This window comes from Staurois parvus, unplaced genomic scaffold (assembly GCF_062004578.1).
Source record: "Staurois parvus isolate SC_StPar_1 unplaced genomic scaffold, SC_StPar_1.0 ptg000566l, whole genome shotgun sequence".
Taxonomy (NCBI): Eukaryota; Metazoa; Chordata; class Amphibia; order Anura; family Ranidae; genus Staurois; species Staurois parvus.
In genome coordinates, this window is record NW_028318362.1 from 5539698 (window position 1) to 5564547 (window position 24850).

Consider the following 24850-nt stretch of genomic DNA (forward strand, 5'->3'; position numbering starts at 1 on the left):
GCAAACAAGGCATTTGCATTGAGTGGCATTTTACAGGGGGGTGGCGCTGCGTAAAGGCAGGAGGGACACCGTGGGTGTGAGGGGCAAGGCCGCTATGGGGGGGTGGACAGTTGAGCCGACACACAAGTAGGGGTCAGGAGACTGACTGCAGAGGAGGACGGAGTGTTGAGTGGATTCTCGGTGTGTGCAGGGAGCAGTTAAGGGCTGGGACCCGCTGTCAGTGTGCGCCAGGCTGTGCGTGGTGGGTGAGGCCAGGAGGTGCCAGCAGTGGGCCTGTGGAGGAGGAAGAAGAAGAGGATGAGGTCAGGGTGGAGGAGTCCCCCCGTTCTTTGCTGTAGTTGCCACCAGAGATCCTGGTGGAGTTGGGACACAGGCTCAGCTACCGCTCCTGGCATCATCTGGAGGAGCCGCTGCTGGACAGGTATCAGCTTAGAGGACTGGTGCTTCCCCACTCCTGTCATACTGCACCCCCCATCACACTGCCCCCCCACCTGTCCCGCTGCTCCCTGTCATGCTGCCCCTTCCTGTCCCTCTGCCCCCCTCTTGTCCCTCTGCTGCCCCCATCATGCTGCTCATTCCTGTTCTGCTGCCCCCTTCCTGTCCTGCTACCCCCCACCTGTCCCACTGCCCCCCTCCTGTATTGCAACCCTTCCCATCATGATGCCCCCTTCCTGTCCTGCTGTCCCCTTCCTGTCCAGTTGCCATCTTCCTGTACTACTGCCCCCTTCCTCTCCCACTGCCCCCCACCTGTCCCACTGCCTCCCTCCTGTCATGCTGCCCCCTCGTGTCACACTGCCCCCCCCCGTCACACTGCCCCCCTCCTGTCCTGTCCTGAAGGGGTGGATCTTAAACAGGAAGGGGCAGGACAAATTTAGATGGGGGGGGTGCCCGATTTTAGTCTTGCAGCACAAAACCAAAATACACCATTGGTTACATGTCAGGTCTGCACATACCTCCTGCAGATATGATGGGCAGCACAATGTCCAACTGAGGGACCACACACAGCAGGCTGACAAATTGCTAACTGCAAAGCAGTGGCTTAATGTTGTCAATACAAAAGGGATAAGAGGCGCATGGTGTGGCAGTCCATGTATGTTTGATAAGTTCCAAATGGGCAGGGGTGAAGGTAGTCCAGTAGGCACTAAGGGCAAGCTGAGTAGGAGCGAAACATAACTCTGCAGAAGGGAAACAAAGAAACACAGCACCTCTAAGTGTGTACTGTGAAAGTATTTTATAGAAAGATAAGTAGTAACTAACATCTTAGAATTTAAGAACACGTTCATGGGTAAGAGGGTGAGACATCTGTAGCCAGATGTTGTTGTCTGTCTGATCCAGAAAGGAGATCGATTGAGTCCGCTAGCAGGTGGTACTGTGCATGTGCAACATGGATGGTAAGCCTGATGGAATCTCCAAGGTGTCTGCCAGCAGATGGTGCTGTGCCTGTGCAGCATAGATGGTGAAGCCTGGCAGAGTCTCCAAGATGTCTGGGATCAGCACATGTGGCGTCTGAAGTCATCAAAATGCGACGCATTTCTGAGCATCTGCAGGACGAGATGAGTCCAGACATGCTCTTTGATCAGGCAGGGAGGAGCTGGGGGTGAAGGAGTCTTTTGTAGAGCAAGGGCAGATGATGGGCAGGGAAAGAAGGAGGATACTGTCACAGAGCAGCAGACAAAATGTCTGTGAACAGGAAGATTAATGACTCTGGTGGAGGGATAATATACTTACATAAACATATCATAAAACGTGGGTTTAACATAAAAGCAAGATCAGCACAATATAAAATGAATTAAATAGTGAATGTTGTTAAAAATATGAGACACTTAGAGGTATTGTTCAAAAGCATGGCAAAAAAAAGTCTGAAGAAATCAAGAAAAAAAAAGAGAATCAGAACAAAATCAGAACAAAATTGGAAAAAAAAACAACAGAAAAAAAAAAAAATTATGTTGTCAGCCTGCAACAGAACCTGCTGTTACTAGCAGGATCTCCAGGTAAGAAACTTTGCAACAAATTAATCAGAAATGATTTGCCCCAGCACAGTCAGTCTTTAGCGTTGTCACAAAAACGATTGGCCTAGCCAATCACCTGACTTGAATCCAATAGAAAATCTATGGGAAGAACAAAAGATCAGAGTCCATAGAAAAGGCCCATGGAACTTTCAAGATTTGAAGACTGTTTGTGTAGAAGAATGGGCCAAAATCTGAAAACCTGAGCAATGCATGCAACTAGTTTCTCACACAGGAGGTGTCTTGAAGCTGTCATTATCAATAAAGCATTTTGTACGAAGTATTAAATACATTTCAGTTAGCGTGTTCAATGCTTTTTCCCTGTGACAATCCATTTTATTACACATAAGTTAATTTCTGAACTTTTTTGTTATGGTTTCTTTGTACGTATGGATTGCATGGTTTGTTACTGACGTGAAAATTTCATGTCAATAGCACCTTTAGAAATATATTTACCTAGAAAAATGGTGACATGTTCAATACTTGTTTTACCTGCTGTACGTGTAATTTCCTACAACAAATACTGTACTATGAATGAAGAGGTTAAATTCCATGGAGAAGTGTGTACTTAAAGCGGAGCTCCACCCAAAAGGGGAAGTTCCGCTTTAAGCCTTTGTCCCCTGCTCCCCATTAAGGATTGGCACCTTTGGGGGGGCGGGGGGGGAGCAGGTACCCGGATTTGACAGGTACCCGATTCCACTTCCGCTGCGATCGCCTTGGCGATCGGAAGCGAACGTTGATCTCCCTCCCTCCCCGTGTTCTCTGGGACACATGACAGGTCCCAGAAGACTACGGGCCATTCACAAAGCACAGCACTTCTAGCTCGCAGTGGGCACCCAGCTGTGAAGCCGCAAGCTGTCACAGCCGGGTGCCCACACTAAGGATGCCGGCGCCCAGGGAGAGAAGACGGTCAGTGAAACCAGCAGTGGTGAGGACACCACTAGACCGAAGGACAGGTAAGTGTCTGTATTTTAAAAGTCAGTAGCTACAGTTTTTGTAGCTGCTGACATTTATTTTTTTTTTTCAGGTGGAACTCTGCTTTAAAATCTATGCTTGTCCTGGGGATTTTCATCTCTTTGAGAAAGTCCTAAGTGACAAAAGGCATTGGGGGGGAGTGACCAGAGCCCATACCAACCAGGGTTTAGAAGCATGATGTTGTGAGGAGATCTTTAGGGAATTAGAGCTAACATCAGGCCCAGTGGGTGAGAGGCGAACACGCTTGAATTTCGGGAGTCAAATCTGAACCCCACTGAGAGCAGAACGCTAAAAAACAGTAATGGCCATTTTCTAGAGTACTAGTCAAGGGATGGTCAAACAACATGCCTCGGTGATTCTCAGTAGCGCTGAGGTTTTATATGTTCATGTGTTACAGATTACATTATATGTGAATGGAATGTTTTATGGATTTTAATGAAATTTGGGAGTCTCTACTTTTTCACGCTATGTGGATATTTGCTTTTCATTTTGCATTTCTTCAGGTATAAGGGATAAAGACAATGGTAGAAGGAGGACTTGGAAAGAAACAAAGGGAAACTCTATTGTAAAGCACTTTTTGAACTGAATGTTGAGTAAGATCTGTAGTTCCGGTAGTATGGGGAGAGCACTGAGTATATTCATTTTGTTGATTCACAAAGGTGAATGGAAAAAAAGATACTATGTTGCATCTGTTCTAAAAAGATTTGTGTACTTTGAAAAATGGCTACACATATAATACATGTAGAAAAAAATGGTTAATTAATAATACACAGAAGTATGAGCACAAAGACTTTGTTTTTTCTTTGTTATTTGTAAAGATGGGATTTAAATAAGGTTTTTATTCACACTGAAATATATTTTTTGCTGGTGGATTGAATGAAATATACCATAAACTACCTCCTACCATTGGTGGGTGCTTGTTCCAGGACTACGACAGAGGTATCAATCCCACACACAGTCATGGAAGAAGGCTTTTCAGACCAGCAATGATAACCCTCATATTTTCTGAGAGGTCTCAGTATGCAGTAGCTGTAGCCCCCAACTAACCTGGCTTGTGGGTCTTGTTTGCAGACAGGTCATATGTTCCTGGACCCACGTTTTCTTGAGTACTGCCCAAAATAACAGCAAGTGTTCGCGGTGCACGGTCATACATGGCAGTCTGGATGTACAAAACAATATTCCTAAAAGGAAAAAACAACATTGATGAGCTCATGCTGTACAATACTATCTATCTGCATATCAAGCATGATTCAGCTGCTACCGGGAGAAAAACAAGGACTGATCCACTTTAAATGCTGGTGGCCAAGCTCTCATACTGGTCCTCTGGTTCCAACACTTTCTGGGCCACTAACCTTAAACCAGCATTCAGCTGGTGTAATCTGAATTTCTGGTTGGCCCACTTCTCCCCAATTTTTGTTTGGGGAAACAATGAAGCCAATAGCCAAGCATGACAGCCAGGCAACTAGCATTTTCCATAGAGGGCACCTGCTGTGTCCACCCACCTATTTCTCCCAACAATGGTTCAAAGTGCAGTATTTTTGAAAACGTAATTAAAAATCATCCTAATACAAACGTTTCACATAGCAGCGTAACTATGTTTGATGGGGCCCCATAGCAAAACCACTAATGGGTCCTCCATTGTCTCTAGTTTTCATATCAATGAAGTTCCTCAAAGGGCAGAATCCAATCCTTTTTATAGCAGCATGTAGCTGTCCCCAAACTATATACAGCATATAAACATTAATTGTATCCAAAATATATCAAATACATGCTAGTTCTACTTGCACATTATGTAGCTGAACATCACTGGGTCCCCTGCGCTTCTGGGCCCCACAAACTGCTGAAATTCTAATAATCTGGTCAGCTTTTATTAAAGAGGGCTTTGCACCAAAATGTGAGGTCTGCTTAATAAATAGTGTCCCATTCCCTCATTAACCCCTTCCCACCCAGCCCTGGCACCCTTTAAATGAGTCTTTACACCTTGGGGCAGGACAGACCACTCTAAGTGGCCGTCACAGGGGTCACATGATCAGGAGCACAACCTGATGAGCTACGGATTGCATCAAGAGACCGAAAGCTGTCTATGACAAGTCAGTCATTGTGTTGAGAGCACAGAACAGCACAGATTCCTGGGCCATCCATGGATGCATATGGGTGGCATTTGGGTGTTAAAGCCCACCCCCTCTGCTACCACATATATGCATTATATGGGTGGCAAGAGGTTAAAAATGCTGCTTTCCACCATGTGGAGAAATATTAAAAAATATGCTCACCTTACATCCAGATTTCCCACAGGAGATGGTGATATCATGGTCCTTCCAGTGAGATCCAGGAGAAATTTTGAAAGAAAACATCCCAGCACAAGCCAGGAGTGTTCCCATGATTTCCAACGGAAAGGCTGTGACATCAACCTCATCTACAGCTGGTAAAATAAGTACTGAACACCATTTTTCTAGGTAAATATATTTCCAAAGGTGCTATTGATATGAAATTTTCACCACATGTCAGTAACAACCCATGCAATCAATAAATACAAAGAAACCATAACAAATAAGTTCAGAAATTAAGTTATATGTAAAAAAAATGAAATGACAGAGGTAAAAAGTATTGAACACGCTAACTGAAATATATTTAATATTTTGTATAAAATCTTTTGATGGTAATGACAGCTTTAAGACACCTCCTGTATGGAGAAAAACTAGTCACATGTATTGCTCAGGTGTGATTGTGGCCCATTCTTCCACACAAACAGTCTTCAAATCTTGAAGGTTCCATGGGACTCTTCTATGAACTCTGATCTTTAGTTCTTTCTGTAAATTTTCTATTGTATCCAAGTCAGGTGATTGGCTGGGCCATTCTAGTAGCTTTATCTTCTGTCTTTGAAACCTATTGAGAGTTTCCTTGGCTTTGTGTTTGGGATCATTGTCTTGCTGAAATGTCCACCCTCATTTCATCTTCATCATCCTGGTAGATGGCAGCAGATTTTTATCAAGAATGTCTTGGTATATTTTTCCATTCATCCTTTGTTCAATGACATGCAGTTTGCCAATACCGTATGCTGAAAAACAGCCCCACACCATGATGTTCCCACCTCCGAACTTCACTGTTGGTATGGTGTTTTTGGGGTGATGTGTAGTGCCATTTGACCTCCAAACATGGTGTGTATTATGGCATCAAAGAGTTCAGTTTAGGCCTTATCTGACTATATGCGCCCAGTATTTCACAGGCTTGTCTAAATGTTGTGCAGCAAACTTCAACATGCTTTTCTTCAGCAATGGAGTCTTACGTGGTGAGTGTGCATACAGGCCATGGCAGTTGAGTGTATTAGTTATTGTTTTCTTTGAAACAATTGTGCTTGCTACTTCCAGGTCTTTCTGAAACTCTTCACAGGTGGTTCTTGGCTCTTGGACAACTCTTCTGATAATTCTTTTTCACTCCTCTGTCAGAAATCTTGTGAGTAGCACCTGATTGTGGCTGCTTTATGGTGAAATGATGTTCTTTCCACTTCCAGATTATGGCCCCAACAGTGCTCACTGGAACATTCAGAAGTTTAGAAAATCTTCTGTAACCAATACCATCAGTATGTTTTGCAACAATAAGGTTGCAAAGGTCTTGAGATCGCTCTTTGCTTTTACCCATCATGAGATATTTTTTGTGTGACACCTTGGTAATGAGAAGCCTTTTTATAGGCCATCAGTTGAGACTGAACCAGCTGATAATAATTTGCACTGACAAGGGGCTAGATTGCTTTCTAATTACTGACAGATTTCAGCTGGTGTCTTGGCTTTCCATGCCTTTTTGCACCTCCCTTTCTTCATGTGTTCAATACTTTTTCCTGTGTCATTCCATTTTATTACACATAACTTAATTTCTGATTTGTTTTGGTTTCTTTGTATGTATGGATTCATATGGGTTGATACTGACATGTGGGGAAAGTTTCATGTCAATAGTACCTTTAGAAATATATTTACTGAGAAAAATGGTGACGTGTTCGATACCTATTTTACCCACTGTAGGTGCTCCTAGCAGAAACTGGATATAAGGTAAGTATATTTTCTAGTTTATCTACACAGATATTTATGGTGGAAAGCATCTTTTTTAGATGAGGGGGTGGACCACTACTTATGAGGAACATCACCCAGTTTTCTAAAAACTATAAGTTAAAGCCTACAAGTACTGTAATTGCTGGCTTTAAAAAAATATGTACTCACCAAGCCAAGAAGTCCAGTGCTGTCTTCCTATAATCCAAAATCCTAACTGCTATTTTAGCTTATGTGCCACCATCTTGGACTCAGGAGCCAGCTGAGACTTCCTCATCACTCACAGCAGGCCCCTACTGCGCATGCAGGGGAACTGCCGACTGCAGAAAACTGTCTTGAAGCCTCTTGTGACATGTAATGTGTATCTCAGGAGGCTGTATGCAGGAGAAGGAGGCAAGCCAAGTCTATGTCATCCTCACCTAGGCACTTGCTACCCAGAACAAATTTCAACAATGTTTAATTGAGAGGGGGAAGGTTAGAACTGTGTAATATATTAAATGTGAGTAAAGGTCCACTTTAGGCCTACCTTGAATTTCGGTGCAAGACCTGCTTTAAAGTATACCTAAAGCCACAATATTTTTTTTTTTCATTTTTGATAGAGAAACAGAGAGTAAAAGCAGAACTTTACCTATAAGAACTTATTAAAAAATAATGTTCCTTAGCAAGGAACATACATTTCACATTAATAATTATGCTACCAAAATTTGTGTGTGCTGTAAATTGTCTCTAATATCATTCCTGTTTCTTCTTGAGAGGCTGCCATTTTGCTGAAACCCAGAGCCCCTGAGCAGCAGTAAATCTTTAGGCTGTCAGCAGATAGGCCACTACATTTACATAGGGAGCAACTGAGCATGTGCAAAGAAGGGTGAGACAGTGTATTACTTCATTACTGTATTTTAAATTGGAAAATGTTCCTGCTGTTCCAGTTCTGATGGCAACTCAAATTTTAATTTGCCCTCCCTTTCATTGACAGTGACATTAATAGTCAGGACTGTTAGGTCATTTGCATGGGCACAGAGGCCAATACATCATGCAGAAGTGTCAGATTTTATATATCGTAAAGGCACAGGCATCCTTTACAGCCATGGCCAGCAGCCTGTTAATAATCAATGACAGGCTGACAGAGGCAGAGGCTGTAAAGATCTTCCTGCACATCCAAGTCTTTACATCCATACAGGAATATAAGGCACTTGATGCAATCTGCCTGCCCAGGGCTGCGCATCTGTCCTTGTATTGTATAGTGTATGGCAAGCATAACAGGGACACAGAAAGCAATGAAAATTTGACAGTGGCTTCAACCTTTCAGCACTACATCCAAATTTATTTTTTTCTCCTTTACAATATACACTCTAAAAAATAACTCAAGCGACCTGTTACCACCACTTAATTAAATGTGTATTTCCAAGATAAAAATCCTAATTTATTGGTTTAAATAAACTTTTTCATTTAAAAACCTACTTTCATGAGTTGTGTTGAAATGATAATGTTGGAAATTACATCAACTTAATATTGTGTGTCATGTACAGTTACATTTCTGCATTCATTGTTGTACAATGAAATTTAAGTTAAGGTACCTTAATAAATTTGACTTGGTAACTTAATTTTGCTCTACATTGAGAGCTGCATTGCAAGTCTCCACCCCCATTCACTTAACACAAATCAAGTCTCAGTTGTTTCAAAAACTGTTCCTTGAACTTGATGGACTGAAAGCCAGTGCTAAAGTAATGGGTCTCAAGTACAGTATTCTCTGAAGAACGTATGTGTTCCATAGCACAGTCATACTCAGATGACATTTTTCACTTTTATTTCAGTTCACAAAATGGTTGTCGCAGGGTAATGTGGAAAGAATATAGCAAATTGTAAGAAAGCTCACAAAATATCAACTTTCAATACCCTCCAATAGCTTCACTATATTGCCACAATTTGTTGCACAATATAGCAAAGGTCTTGTAGAGAAACAGTTTCTGCACCAGACAGACAATATTAAAAAAATCTTAATGCAAAGTGCTTACTCATTCATCAGTACAACTTTAAGGATTTGATTTTGGTGTGCAAAAAATGTCAATTGTTTAACAATTGGATTGTTGGTCCTTGGTTCACACAATGAAGTGCATGTGAATCACAAAGGAACTGCAACACATTCCTGTGCAATTCACATGTGGTTCAGTGTAATGCAATTTGAGCCCATTCATTTTGAATGAGCTCAAATCACACCACATCGCACCAAAGACATGCATGCACCAATTTTTGAACCACAGTGCAACCAGATTGCATGTTTTGCTTTGTACCATGCAATCTGGTGCCGGCAAATGCACTGTGTTTCCAACACTGACATCCACTGCAGACTGCAAGGGTAGTGCGATTTGAATGCGGTGCGCGAAAAGCACACAGATTGCGGGGTTTCTGCAACACATTCTAGTGTAAGCCTAAACTGATTAATTCATTTTTGAAAGCTAGTATAAAAAAAAAAGCTAAAAACTAATACAATTTGGATCAACTTGATTTTTAACTGCTTTTTAACTTTAAAAAACTTGCTCATAATTGTAGCAATTAAGTACACGTGACTTGAAGGTTTCTTATAAAAACTGGAAAAACTATTTGAATTAACTTAATATGTTTAAGTACTCAACTTAAAAACATGTGTTTATAATGCCAGTAATTAAGTTGGCGGTAAATAAAAATGCATTCATTTCTATCAGAAAAGCTAATTACCTCAATGCAATGTAGTTTGTTGCTTCAACTTAATTTCACCAGACATTGTCATAACTTAAAAAGCTTGATGCAAACTGTTGCGTTAATTTTTTTTGTTGAACCAAAACATTATTTTTTAGAGTGTACAGTACCTAGAGAATATATAAACCCAACATTTCATATTTGTGATTTGTGCCTGCTGTACCATGTACTTGTATGAAAAAGTATCCCGTTCTCTGTGTATTGCTTCCTTTGTGTGAAATACCTGGTGTTCCTGCCAGTCCCTCTGTTTTCCTATGAAAAACTGACCACACTAACCAGGAAAGCACAGCATGGCCAATTCTCTATCTGTGCTGGGAACTCAACCTGCTCTCCTCCAATGATCCAGAGCTGTGAATGAGAGCATTGGCTCTGCAGGGACTCTCCCTCCTCACTGGCTGGGACAGCAGCGGGAGATATTGGCAATAACAGCCAGTGAACCGGTGAGGCGGAGACATGGGTCTGTGTGTGAATGTACATGCAGAGTAGTGGCTCAGGAGCAAGCCTGCTTGGGTTCCCCCCATAGCAAGCTGCTTGCTGTAGGGGCAGTCAGCAAGAGGGAGGGGCCAGGAGCACCGGTGGGGTACTCGAGAAGAGAAGGATCAGGGCTGCTCAGTGCAAAATCATTACACGCAGCAAGTAAGTATAACGTTTGCTATTTTTTTTTTTAAATGCCTTAAATATCACTTTAAGGGCCAGTTCACACTGCATGCATTTCAGTTTCTTTTTTTATGCATCCAAGACTCACAGAAAGTAGGTTATATGGTTGTCAATGTCATAATTCACATCAGTGCTTGCAGTTCCAGTGGATTACGGTTGCAAAAAAAAAAGTAGAACATGCTTTATTTTTTTCTGCACAGAACTGTACTGAAACGCAGTAAACCGCATCAAACACGCACCGGAAAACACCTAAAATGCACTGGAATGCAAATGTCCCTAATTCAATTGAAAAAAAAAGAGGGGAAAAATTAACTGGAATGCATAAAAAACGCACTGGAACCTGTCAGCAACACATCAAAAACGCACCTGAACACGTCAAAAACATGCATGCAAAAACGCATCCAGAACACATCTGGACTGCGTTTCTATAGTGTGAACCGACCCTAAATGTATAATTATGTAACTGCTTATAACGTGTGAGCTGGAGTTTGGCTTTACATTGTTATTAAACCCAAAACCAAAAATATAATATATTGCAGCCTACAAATTATTAGATGTAGTGGCTGCATCAGTTTTCTTTTTTAGACTTTTACTCTCTGTATTCACCTGGAGATCTGGCCAGTAACACAAATACTGTATTAGAGTAACTACACTCTGGATGAAGGGGCACCGCAGACAGCAGCATTATCAGTCGGGGGGGGGTATGTACTAGCAGATTTATAAACACTAACAAACTGAAGCCAAACTCCAGCTCACACTTTAGAAAGTAGTTACAGCAAACAGCTTTTTTTCCTTTTGGGATAGAGGTTTTACATGAATAAATAAAAGCTGATTGTAAGCAAATGGTTTGTATCATCCATGTAAACGATACATTCTACTGGAGAGCTCGAGCTTTTGAAAAAAAAAACAGACTTACTGGCTGGATGAAAATAGAAAAAAGCAAGCCTAAAAAGGTTTGGTAAATTGGTAAGCTGCAATATAAAAAATATTTGCTTTTGGGTTTAATGCTGCTTTAATTTGTTAAGTCCATCTAAATCTGCTAGTAAACCTAACACTCCCCTCCCCCCAGATTGCCAATGCTGCAGTCAAAGGGTGTCTATATTGGAGAAGTCCATAGAGAGGAGACACTCTAAGGCAGATGGTGTGTTATTGGCCATAACACCAGGTGAAAAATAAAGGAAAACAAACCCCTAAAAAATTAAAGTGATTCTAAAGGTTCATTTTTTATTTCTGGAAATTAACAAACATGTCTACACTTACCTGCTGTGTGCAGTGGTTTGCACAGAGAAGTCTGGATCCTCCTCTTCTCGGGTTCCCCCATAGGCTCTGCTGGCCACTCTCTCTTGTTGGATGCCCCCACATCAAGCAGCTTGCTATGGGGGCACCTAATGCTCCAGGTGGCCCCGCCCCTCTCTCTCCTCCTTGGCTGACTGACTGTGATTGACAGCAGTGGGAGCCAAGGACTTCTGCTTGCTGTCTCAGCCAATGAGGAGGCAGAGACCCGGGACACCCAAGGGTGTCATGCACATAGCTGGATCATGATGGGGCTCAGGTAAGTATTGAAGGGGCTGGGGGCACATAGAATGCATGAAGGTAAAAAACCTTGAGTCTTTACAACCACTTTAAACTAATTCAGCCACCATGTTTACAGCTTGGTAAGCTGCAATATATTAAAGCAGACCTTCACCCAGTAAACAAAGTTTCTGCATGGCTCCATCCCTTTCCCTCTAGTACAATTAGATGAGCCTTCCACACATACAGTATGTACAGTATTTGCTTGGATCAGCCCTGCATACATATCCATTGGTTTAGATCAACCTCATGTAGCCCACTTTTTATTGGCCCTTCCCAAATAGGCTATTGCATGATACCTGTAGGTAAATAGGAGAATCAGAACCTTCACTAAATGGAAGAGTGGGTTTGATTACACTCACCGGCCACTTTATTAGGTACACCTTGCTACTGCCAAGAAAATATCCTGCACACCTTTACACCACCAGCACTAGCCTGAACCATTGATACAAGGCAGGATGAATCCATGTTTTCATGTTGTTTACACTAACTTCTGACCCTACCATCTGAATGTCGCATCAACCAGTCTGCCCATTGTCCTCTGACATCAACAAGGCATTTTTGTCCACACAAGTGCCTCTCACTGGATATCTTCTTCAGACCATTCTCTGAAAAACCCTAGAGATGGTTGTGCGTGAAATTCCCAGTAGATCAGCACTTAAATCCCCTTTCTTCCCCATTCTGATGCTCGATTTAAACTTCATCTTCACCACGTCTAGATGCTAAATGCATTGAGTTGCTGCTGTGTGATTGGCTGATTGGCAATTTGTGTTACCAAGCACTTGAACAGGTGTACCTAAAAAAGAGGCCAGTGAGTGTATAAAGTTGGCAGTGCCTCCACCCAGGTGCTTCTGAGTTTCAGAGACGAGAATGACGTTGCGCTCCCTGTAGCTCATTATGGCACCCAATTCAAGACATGAGCAGATTTGCCGCAGGGCTTGGGAACATGTGTAGACTTTCGCACACATGCACAAAGCCGCTAAACAGATGCAGGCCCTGAATATTGGCATCTCTGCCAGGTCCTGTAGGCTAGGTAGAGCCCTTCGCCACATCTGGACACATGCCATATTTTTTAACCACTTGCCATTCATCCTATAGCAGAAGTACTGCTACAGGGCGGCACGACTGCGCAAGATAACGTGTGTGTATATATATATATATATATATATATATATATATATATATGTGATTTGCTTTTCCAGGTAGGGGGCGCACACGCTGCCCTACCCGCACCACCCTACCCACATCACTATCGGTGGCTGGGGATGTCAATCACCGAGTCATGGCCGATGATTCCTGGCTGGGACTCGGTGATCGTCAGCAAAGCAGACAGGGGAGAGACTTGTGTGTAAACAACACAGGTCTCTCTCCTGTCAGCATGGACATGCTGCTTTGTATCGCTATGCACAGCAGAGAAATACAAAGCAGCATGTCTTCCAAGTAAAACAGCACACAGCACACAATGTAAAGCACACACAGTACACTGTTAACCCTTTGTTCGCCCCAGATGTTACCCCTTCCTGTCCAGTGTGATTAGTACAGTCAGTGGTGCATTTAGGTTTTCTGCTGCCCTAGGCATCAGAAAAATAAGACAACCCCCCCCCCCCCCCCCCCCGAGAGGAGAGAGCCTGACATTGACCAAGAACACCCCTGCCCCTCCACCTGAGGGAACCTTCCACTAACAGACAATCCGGACATTCCTGGGAACAAGAGTTGGGCTCTGTATACACCATCAAGCAGCCCGCAGCCTCTCTCGGATCCCACCTGGTCCCTTGTCGCATGTCCCTTCTTCTGCCCTTTCTTCTCGGGGGCAGTGCTGCCCTAGGAAAATGCTTTATTTGCCTTGTGGTAAATACACCCTGAATACAGTGTTAGTGCTTTTTATTAGCACTGATCACTGTATTAGTGTCACTGGAGATGTCAGTAGCAGTTAGTCAGTTCCCACCCAGCATCAGAATGCCCACTGTAGTCCCACAGTCCTACTATAAGTCGCTGATCACCACCATTACTAGTATAAAAAAATAAAAATTCCAGTATATATACCGCTATCTGTAGACGATATAACTTTCAGGTAAACCAATTAATATACAATTATTGAGATTTTTTTTTTTTGCAAAGACATGTAGCAGAATACATTTTGGCTTAAATTTGTGATTTTTAAAAAAATTTTTATTGGATATGCTTTATAGCAAAAAGCCAAAAATATTGTTATTTATTTTCAAACTTGTCAATCTTTTTTTGTTTATAGCGCAAAAAAATAAAAACCGCAGAGGTGATCAAATACCACTAAAAGAAATCTCTATTTGTGGGCAAAAAAGGACATAAATTTCATTTGGGTTCAGTGTTGCATGACCGCGCAATTGTCAGTTAAAGTAACGCAGCGCCGTATTGCGAAAAATGGTCTGGTCAGGAAGGGGGGTAAATCCTATGTAGGGCAAGTGGTTAAAGATGGTGGAGCTGTGATTGGGGGCAGAACAAAAAGGGAGGGGGGGTGAAGTTCCTTTGGAAATGTTTGTGTTTAGCACTTTAAGTAGGACGCTCTAGGAGCAGGATTCCCATAGAGTTCATTAATGATACAAGATATACGAAGAAATGACAGGAGACGGGGAGCTGGATCTCAGGGTGCTGTACCCTGCACACATATAGGACATAGAATGACTTACAAGTCGGGGTGCTGGCTGTGTGTCCGGGCTCCGGCGATGGCCTCCTCTGTGCTGATCACACGCTGCTACCTGTCAGTGCACACAGAGACGCGTCTCCATGGAGACGGGGGGAGTCACCGCTCACAGCACAGTGCACACACCAGCGATCATCGCGACTCCAGTACAGGGGACATTCCAACACCGAGCACACCTCCAGCATTGCTCTACACCACATCCCTGTGCACACATCTCAACACATCGGTCCCCTGTACACAAGTCTTCTGAGCAGGATGGTGTGTATACAGTATATATACAAATATATTGTTTCCCTATCTACTGACCACCTGATTTTTAAGGGGAGCATCTATATAAAAATATGTATTTTTATTAAAATATATCCTGCTGGGAAGCAAGATTTTAAAGACTAAATTCATCCATTATTTGTGGGATTTCATTAAGACTTTCTCTATAGTTACCAATTCCACATGCCTGTCCTAAACATGATGGGGAGGGAGGGTGGCAGCAGAAAAAGAGCAGGAGAGTCTGCCTGAGAGATCTCTGTGCAGTAATTATACCCACATAGCAGTAAATAATTCATCCTGAAACTCAAATCCACACAATGAAGAAACACCAACTCAATATATCCAAATAAATTGTGTGGTTAGGAGGGCAGCAGAGGGAGCTGTTTGCTCAAAAATGGAAGACTCCATCACTAACACAGATACTTTAGTTATATGCAGTACACAGTATGCATTTCTTTAGATGGGCCTACACTAATACAGTATGTGTAGTATTTGGATAAGCCTCATATACCGCAGGTTTTGTTTTTTTAGATCAATCTAATTTAGTTCCTTTTTTTGGGGGGGGGGGGATTGCCCTCCCCAAACAGAATATTGAGCTAAACCTGTAGGTCAAAAAGAAAACCAGAACCTCTGTTAAAGTATTACTAAACCCAGGACCCTGCATTCACTAAATCTGGTCTCCCACAGTACACAGAGCAAAATGCAAATATTTTAGTAAATATGAACTGCTAAATAAATTTTCTTATCAGCAGTATATGGCAGTCTTCTGACTTCTATCAGTGTCCAGCAGAGCATGGTTAAAGCTTGTAGAAGGAGTTTTCATTCTGCTCTGACTGTCCTATGAAGCTGCATAACCCCTGACCCTCTGTCTGGACAGCGCTGATTGGCCATATGCTGATCACATGCACCCTCACAAAGAAAAAAATCTCTAGCAATAAACACAAAACTGAACATGTGGATAGTGACCCCAAGGCTCTGTACTATCAGCAGATGGATTGGGGACAGTAGAAAAAGGGGAGGATCAGAGAAGACAGGATCACACAGCCTTTACACATAATGCGGAGAATTAACCCCTTAGGTTCCACAGTGAGTATAACAAGCATGCTTTACTGCATATACAGACTGATTTTACTGTTGTGGGTTTAGTAACACTTTAAGTGGAAGAGAGGAATTGATAATAAAGTTGATAGTGCCTCCACCCAAGGCAGGGACTCTGTGAACAAAAGAGATTCCCTTCCTGGGAAATGAAAGCAGTAATAATCCCAAAAGCAAGCATTTATTATATTGCTGCTTACCAATTCTTAGTTGTAATGGCTGTATTGGTTTTCTTTTTTTAGGGTTTCTTTCCTATATTTTTGTCTGATGATCCAATCAGTAAGTCTGCTGTTTTTTTTAAAGCTCTCTTCCAGATGTATCAGTTTACAGGGTTGAGACAAACCATTTAACACTAACAGGGATGCTTATGATCAGCTTGTGTTTATTTATATTCACCTTTATCCCAAAATAGTAAGAAAACAGTTTTCTGTAATTGATCTGAGCCTGGGTTCACACTGATGAGGTGCGGAATTCACAGCGGTTTCTGTGCGAATTCCATACCGCATTAAATTGTACCCCGTTCATGTGAAACGCTGCGGGTGTGTATGTTAAGTTAACAACACCCTAAAATCGGTTCACAAAACGTGGTAAGATGTGCAGAATCGGATCACATGAGTGTGAATACCCATGCAATCCGATTCTAGTGCAGACCAAAAAAAAGGGTCCTGCACTATTTTGGTGTGAATGCAATGTGATCTGAGCCATACAAAATGTATGGCTCAAATTTCACCGCACAGAATTCGCATGTGATTTGCATAGAAATGCAGTGCGATTCCTGTGCAAATCACATATGATATGCCGCACCGCACAAGTGTGAACCCAGGCTTAAAGTGTAAGCTGGAGTTTGGCTTCAATTTGTTATTGTATTCAGATCTCATAGTACATTTAACACTCCCCTCCCCCTCAGTTTGACAGTCTGCTGCGCCCTCTGTGCTCCTTCATCCAGAGTGGGGGCACTCTAATACAGGAGGTGTGTTACTGGCCAGATCATCAGATGAAAACAGAGGGGGAAAAGCCTAAAAAAGAAAACTAATGCAGCCACCACGCCTAATGATTTGGTAATCTGCAATATGAACTACTAACTGCTAAAGCCAATGGCCACTACTCTGTACTCTTACTACTTGACCTCTCTGCGGCTTTTGATACGGTTGACCATCCCCTCCTCCTCAAAAAACTCAACTCTCTTGGTCTCTGAGACTCTGCTCTCTCCTGGTTCTCCTCCTACCTATCGCAGTGCTCCTTCAGCATTACCTATAACTCTGCCTCCTCCTCTTCACTCCTCTTTCTGTAGGGGTCCCTCAAGGTTCCGTCCTTGGACCCCTTCTCTTCTCCATCTACAGCTCCTCCCTTGGTCACTTGATAAACTCTCATGGCTTTAAGTACCATCTCTATGCTGATGACACACAAATATATCTTTCTACCCCTCACCTCACCCCCTCAGTCTCCTCTCGCATTACTAACCTACTAAGCGACATAATGGCATGGATGTCACTCCACTTCCTCAAACTCAATCTTTCCAAAACTGAGCTCTTAGTATTCCCCCCCAGCCCGTGCCCCCTCCCCTGAGTTCTCCATCAAGATCAATAATACAGCCATCATTCCCTCCCCTCATGCCAGGGTACTAAGTGTAATCCTAGACTCAAAAAAGGAAAAGTGCCATCCAAGTTGATACTGTAACCTTTTCCATGATCTATGTGATTGAATAAATACAATATCGCATCCACTCTTGTAGTGATATATTACTCCGCATAGGATTTCAATTAACCACTTTCCAGGTGGTTTTGCACTAGTCAACTGCCATTTTTTCTATGTAATCCTAGACTCCCATCTGTCCTTTCAGTCCCAAATCCATTCACTGTCCAAATCTTGTAGACTTCACCTCCGCAACATCTCCAAGATATGCCCGTTCCTAACCTCTAAGCAACTTATTCACTCCCTTGTTATATCTCGCCTTGAATATTGCAACTCCCTCCTCATTGGTCTACCTCATCGCAGGCTATCCTCTCTCCAGTCTATCATGAATGCCAGACTCATCCACCTTACTAACCGTTCTGTATCTGCCATCCCTCTCTGCCAATCCCTCCACTGGCTTCCCATTGCCCAACGGATAATATTCAAACCATTAACAATAACATATAAAACCATATATAACCCCAAATTACATCACCGATCTTGTCTTCAAATATCACCCAAACCGTATTCTCTGCTCCTCGCACGACCTCCTGCTCTCTAGCTCCCGTGTCTCCTCCTCCCATGCTCATCTCCAGGACTTCTCCAGAGCTTCCCCAATCCTCTGGAACTTTCTACCCCAATTTATCAGACTGTCGCCTACTCTGCTCACTTTTAGGCGATCTCTGAAAACCTATCTCTTCAGAGAATCCTATCTTGCCCTCAGCTAATAATGGAATCTTCTACTCCTCCTACCAGTCCATCCCCCACAGTTACTAACTTTTGTACCACTAGCCCCTCCCTCTTAGATTGTAAGCTTCAAGGAGCAGGGCCTTCCTAACTTTCTTGTATTGATCTGTATTGTCTCCTGTTATATTGTAAAGCACTGAGAAAACTATTGGCGCTATATAAATCCTTTTATATAACAACCACCTCCCAAATAATTATTTACTTTTTATATATAATTCCCCCACACTCCAATCAACACCTTCCCCTGAAGATGTGTAAACCATATAATAGTGAATAAGTGTTACATCCAAAATTAATCAAAAGTCCCTCAAAGTCATTATCACCAATAGTAATCAATGTCCACTACAAAAATTGCATTCAAAAATAATAATCCACTCCAAGAAGAAGAACAGCACTTCTTTCAACGCATCCACCTCAAAAAAAGAAAATTCATATAGTGCATTACCCTTTTTTTTATATAAATAAATACACTTTCTATAGATTATATATAAATCATACAGTGACTCAGTGAACCAAGTGAAAAATAAGTGAAAAAAAGTGAAAAACCGTGGGCAACCAGTGAATATAAATATATAACATTCCTTTGTGCCACAGCAAAATCCAAAACACCTCAGGATGGTGTACACTTCTATTTAAGTCAGGGTACCCTTACCAACCATCCACATAACATATGCCTATCTCAGTCCAGGAACTGTACAGGGCCAGATCTCCTGTGGATCAAAGGTATATCCTGATAACACGACACCCTCTAGAATCCTCAGGTACTCTGCTCTCAATATCTCCAAGAAAGCAAATAGACCAACATAGTGTAATACCGCCAGACCAATTTACAATATGTACTTTATTCTCAAACTGCTCACATTGTAAAACTATAAAACTCGCTCTCAAACAGTGGAAGGAACCTCACAGCCATCCGGAACAGCGTCCAGGAACTCCTACACGTTCGTTTCCCTTCTCCAAAATGGCCGCCGGTCGACTTCCGGTTTCGGTAAACGTCCTGACGCTATAAAAATCCTGTATAATAATATAATAATAATAATATACTATATTTTTGGCTTTGGGCTTAGTACTACTTTAATCAGTCATCTAAACAAAGTAATTGGAAGCAGAAAAACAACAGCAACCAGCATATAACATTAACCATAAGCATACAGATGCACACAAATATGGAAATAATACAAACTTTGTTTAGGAAGAGATTAAAAATAGTACGTACAGTACGTTCAATGTACAAACAGGTATTATCAGTGAAGAGCCTGATAGGGGTGGTCCTGGTGGAATTGTGCACATGCATTGGGGCATATATAGTTATTAAGAGATAACCCTAGATGAATGTCATAGCAAAGTCCAGTTGCAAGGGCCCCTGAGGATGATGTGGTGTCTGTCTTTGTGTTGGAGACCTGAATACAAGACCAACAGTCACAGGAGTATCCACCAAAGGTTGCCTGGCCAACCTGAAATGGATCTTCCACTTGCAGGAACTGTTGTATTTCTCTAGAATTCAGAGTCAGCCTATCTACTCTGTGCTTTAATCCCTCCCTAGTAGTTTATAATAGTCTCTTCTGGTCTGAGTGAAAATACAACAGCAGCAACTCCATTGATAGAACATGCCACTTACTTCATCTCAGTCTACTTCCTGGAAACTCTCCTTTATAAAGTTATGAAAGTCCTCCAGTATGGGGTTTCTGACCCAGATAGCAGGAACAGGAACTGATGTACATAAATAAATCTATGACAGCCACTTACAATTACATACAGTAGAGGGCAACAGATCCCTACACATACAGTACATAGGTATTTGTTTAGATTGGTCTTTCTCAAACAGGGTTCCTCCAAAGGTTGCTAGGGGTTCTTTGAGCCATTGCTTATTATCAGATCCCTACACATGCAATCAATATGCCACACACAGGGAAGGGGATTTGAAGCGACAGTTAAGATATGACCGTAGGTTATTGATTGCATCTCTGTTTCTACCATGTACGTAATCTCATAATCTGATCAATCAAAATATAATCGTAGTCATGTACAAAATTTCTCTTTGCTGCCGATCAATGCAAAGAGATCAATCATTTTCCTCCCCAACTCAATTTGATCAAATCTGATAAAGATCCTAAAGTGAATATAAATTGATTGGAAGGAAGTTATGGCTATTCAACCATTTGCAGATTCAATTGTTTTGATCCCACACAATTGTACACAATTGCACACAAATCAGGTAATACAACTGAACTGTGTGTGGCCACCTTAAGGAGGCTCATTCTTTGGACTGCCACTAATGTAAGAGGCATTCTTCCCAATTTATTTGTTTCAGCAGGGTTCCCCCAAAATAATTCCAGTTCTAATTCCTTTAGAGCAGTGGTCTCCAAACTGTGGTCCAAGGGCAAGATGCGGCACTTTGTTTGCTTTTCTCCTGCCCTTGGGGTACTTTTTTCATCCACTGATACCAAGAGTGGAAAATAATTCCCCCCACTGACACCAATGAAGGGCACAATTCCTCCCAATGACACTAATGATGGGGCCCAATGACATCAATGATGGGGCACAATTCATCCCAATGACACCAACAATGGGTCCCAATGACACCAATGAGGAGGCACAATTCATCCCAATGACACCAACAATGGGTCCTAATGACACCAATGACGGGGTGCTATTCTTCCTACTGACACCAACAATGAGGCATTGTTTATCTCCACTGATGTTGGGACCTTTTCTACTGCCAATGGCCACAGTCTTGCCCCATTTAAGTCTAAAGGACAGCAAGCTGGACCTTTGTTTAAAAAGCTTGGAGACCCCTGCTCTAGAGGAAGAAGGTTGAAAAAGGCTGGGTTAGACTATTTAAAGCATTTTACATTCACCCATTTCACATCACCAATAGGCTCCTATAGCCTAGCTTTTGTCGGCATTCCCTTCTCTCCCCTGCAGCAGCTGCTCACAGGGAAGCCAGAGCTGCAGGATCATGTAGTAGGAGTACTCGTCTGAAAGGTAGATGTTTCAGAAGAAACCCTTAGAAACCTCTGGAGGAACTTTGGGTTCCACAGAATCCTGGTTGAAAAAAGACTGGGATAAAATATCTGCCAATCTTGAATTGCACTTTGCGTCCCATAGATTCTGTAAGGGACCGCCCGGCGGTACCACTAGCACTCCACTAAATAGGTGTTTCCAGAGCACGGAGTCTAAGTCCCAGGGGGCTTGTTCACCAGGGCCCCTGATGGTGGGGATGGACTTGGAGCCCCCCGAGACCAGGTCGTGGCTACTGGGCAAACCCGTTAGTGGTAGTGGTATTCGCCGAGGGCTCCTGCGGGGAAGAGCCTGATATGAGGAGGTCAGGAGACCCCACTGGGAGGGATGGACGGATGGATGGATGGATGGCTGAGCAGGTGCAGGGTCAGACAAGCCGGGTCGGTAACAGGGAGGACGGTATGGTACAAGGCAGCGGGCAGAGAATAGTCGGGTCACACGCCAGGTCAGCAACAGGAGGTCAGATCCAATAGGGGGCATTCAAGAGAGAGGTCAGGCAAAGCAAGGGTCAGGGCAGGAGAAATACAGCAAGGTCAAGCACAATCCGGGTCAGCAACTTACTATTCACAGGTTCGCAGATACAGGATACAGGTAAGACCAGAAGGCACTGAATGACAGCTCAGGGCCATTTAAATATCCCGCCCTGCGCTGCCATTGGTGCCCAGCGGGCGGCCGCGGCTTCTACTGCGCATGCGCGAACTCGAACGCCGCGGCCGGCCCGGACCTAATGCTCGAGTCCCAGCACAGGGCGGCACACTGCGCCTGCGCCGGGACCAACGCGGCGGAGACCGAGAGGATCCCTGACATTGCCCCCCCCCTACGGGCAACCTCCGGATGCCCACCCGATCTCTCCACCACGGGTGATCGCGAAAGAACCTCCGGACAAGTCTAGGTGCATGGACATTATGGGCAGGTTCCCAAGAATTATCCTCAGGGCCATAGCCCTTCCATTTGATTAGGAATTGGGTCTGGCCCCCCCTCCTTCGGCACTTCAAGATTGATTCCACCTCAAATTCCTCTTCCCCTTCTACCGATATGGCCTGCGGAGGCCCAGATTCACGTTCAGGGAAGGTATCCGGGACTACTGGCTTCAGCAGGGACACATGGAAGACTGGGTGGATCTTGAGTGTGTCAGGGAGGACAAGTTCGTAGGCCACCTCGTTGACCATCCGCTTAACGCAAAAGGGTCCTATAAATTTAGGGCCTAATTTCTTTGAGGGGCAAAGCATCCTTAAGTTAGAAGTAGACAACCAAACCTTCTCACCGGGTCGCAACACCAGATCTCCCCTTCGTCTCTTGTTGAATGCCCTCTTGTAGTCATCTTGGGCCCGAATTAGGGCTTCCTGTAGCTTCTTGTTGTTCGAGGAGAAGAACGTCAATGTATCCTGCGTTGCCGGAATTGGGCATTCAGGGACCAAGTCCGGGAGGAAGGTAGGGTGAAACCCACAATTGGAGAAGAACGGGGACTGCCCCGTTGCCGAATGGCACGCGTTGTTGTACGCGAATTCCGCCAAGGGTAGAAGTGGTATCCAGTCATCCTGGGCAAAAGATGTATAGCAGCGCAGGTACTGCTCCAGAGTCTGGTTGGTTCTCTCGGTCTGTCCGTTGGACTGAGGGTGAAATGCAGAAGAGAGGGACAGTTGGATGTTCAGAGCTTTACACAGAGCCCTCCAAAATCTTGAGGTAAACTGAACCCCTCGGTCAGAGACGATGTCTTCAGGGACCCCGTGCAGTCTTACAATCTCCCGAATGAATACTCGCGCAGTTTCGGCTGCCGACGGAGTCTTCCTTAATGGTATAAAGTGGGCCATCTTAGATAAACGGTCCACGGCCACAAGAATTGCTGTGTGGTCCCGTGAAGGTGGGAGCTCGACTATGAAATCCATCAAAATTTTCTGCCAAGGCCGTTCGGGAATTGGTAAAGGCCGCAGAAGACCCCAAGCCTTGCACCTTGATGGTTTGTTCCTCTGGCAGGTGATGCAGGAGTTGACGTAGTGTTTGCAGTCTTTTGCCATGTCCGGCCACCAGAAGGAGCGTCGGAGGAGCTCTAAGGTCTTGGCCGACCCAAAGTGCCCTGCCATCGGGTGGTCATGGCAATGGCCCAAGACCAGAGTTCGGATTCCCTCTGGCACCACAATCCGATCTTCCTTCCACAGGAGTCCCCCCTTGTTCTGGAGGGGCACCCCGGCTGGGATGGATAAGGCCGTGGACGCCTCCATTATCTTGGAACGAAGGTCCGTCTGGAGCGCCAAGAAGTTCCCTGAAGACAGGATAGTGTCGGGCGCTGGGGCCTCCTTGGCATCCTCGTACATTCGTGACAACGCATCTGGCTTCGTATTCTTTGATCCCGGCCTGTATGTAATGTGGAAATTGAATCTTGAGAAGAACAGTGCCCATCTTGCCTGTCGTGGGCGTAAGCGTTTGGCGGTCCTCAGGTACTCCAGATTCTTATGATCCGTAAATATTAAGATGGGGTGTGAGGCACCTTCCAGCAGGTACCTCCATTCCTCTAACGCTGTCTTAATCGCCAGAAGTTCACGATCGCCGATATCGTAGTTCCTTTCCGCGGGGGTGAGTTTCCGTGAGAAGAATGCCACAGGGTGGAGCAATTCCCTGGTGCCCTTCCGCTGGGACAGGATGGAACCTACCGCATTCTCTGACGCATCTACCTCCAAGATGTAGGGTAAGGCGGCATCGGGGTGACCCAGGATGGGTGCCGAAGTGAATAGTTTCTTCAAAGCTTCAAAAGCTTCCTGCGCCTCTGGCGTCCACCTGAATCGAGTTCCAAGCTTGGTTAGCTGAGTAATGGGGGAGACCAGACCCGAGAAGTTCTTGATGAACTTGCGGTAAAAGTTTGCGAACCCGACAAACTGTTGGACGCCCTTCCTGTCTGTGGGTTCAGGCCAATCCAATATTGCAGAGAATTTCTGAGGGTCCATCGCGACCCCCGCGGTGGAGATAATCAGACCCAGAAAAGTAATACTAGACTGTTCAAAGCAACATTTGTCAGCTTTGGCGTATAAGCCATGCTGCCGCAACCGCCCTAATACCTTTGCTACGTGAACCCTGTGCTCCCCCAGAGAAGGTGAAAAAATCAAAATATCGTCTAAGTAGACTATAACAAAGACATCCAGGAAATCCCTAAAAATGTCGTTCACAAAGTGTTGGAAGGTGGCGGGTGCATTGCACAGACCGAACGGCATGACCAGATACTCGAAGTGGCCGAAGCGGGTGCGGAATGCCGTTTTCCACTCGTCCCCCTCCCTTATGCGAACCAGGTTGTACGCTCCCCTTAAGTCCAGTTTTGTGAACACCACTGCCGCCTTTAAACTCTGGAATAATTCTGGTACCAACGGCAGGGGGTAACGGTTTTTGATTGTAACTCTATT

The 24850-nt window shown here is 43.9% G+C and overlaps 1 protein-coding gene across 1 annotated transcript in view; it reads right to left on the minus strand.

The window, feature by feature from the left end:
- STPG2 (sperm tail PG-rich repeat containing 2) overlaps nucleotides 1-14856 on the minus strand; it is a 781346-nt gene extending 766490 nt beyond the window's left edge. The window contains exons 1-2 of the mRNA XM_089691642.1: nucleotides 14647-14856; nucleotides 4029-4162 (exon numbers count right to left, since the gene is read on the minus strand). Of these exons, the coding sequence (XP_089547768.1) occupies nucleotides 4029-4134 (106 nt within the window). The 5' untranslated portion in view covers nucleotides 4135-4162; nucleotides 14647-14856. The remainder of the gene's footprint in view (nucleotides 1-4028; nucleotides 4163-14646) is intronic.
- Between the last annotated feature and the right edge of the window lie 9994 nt (nucleotides 14857-24850).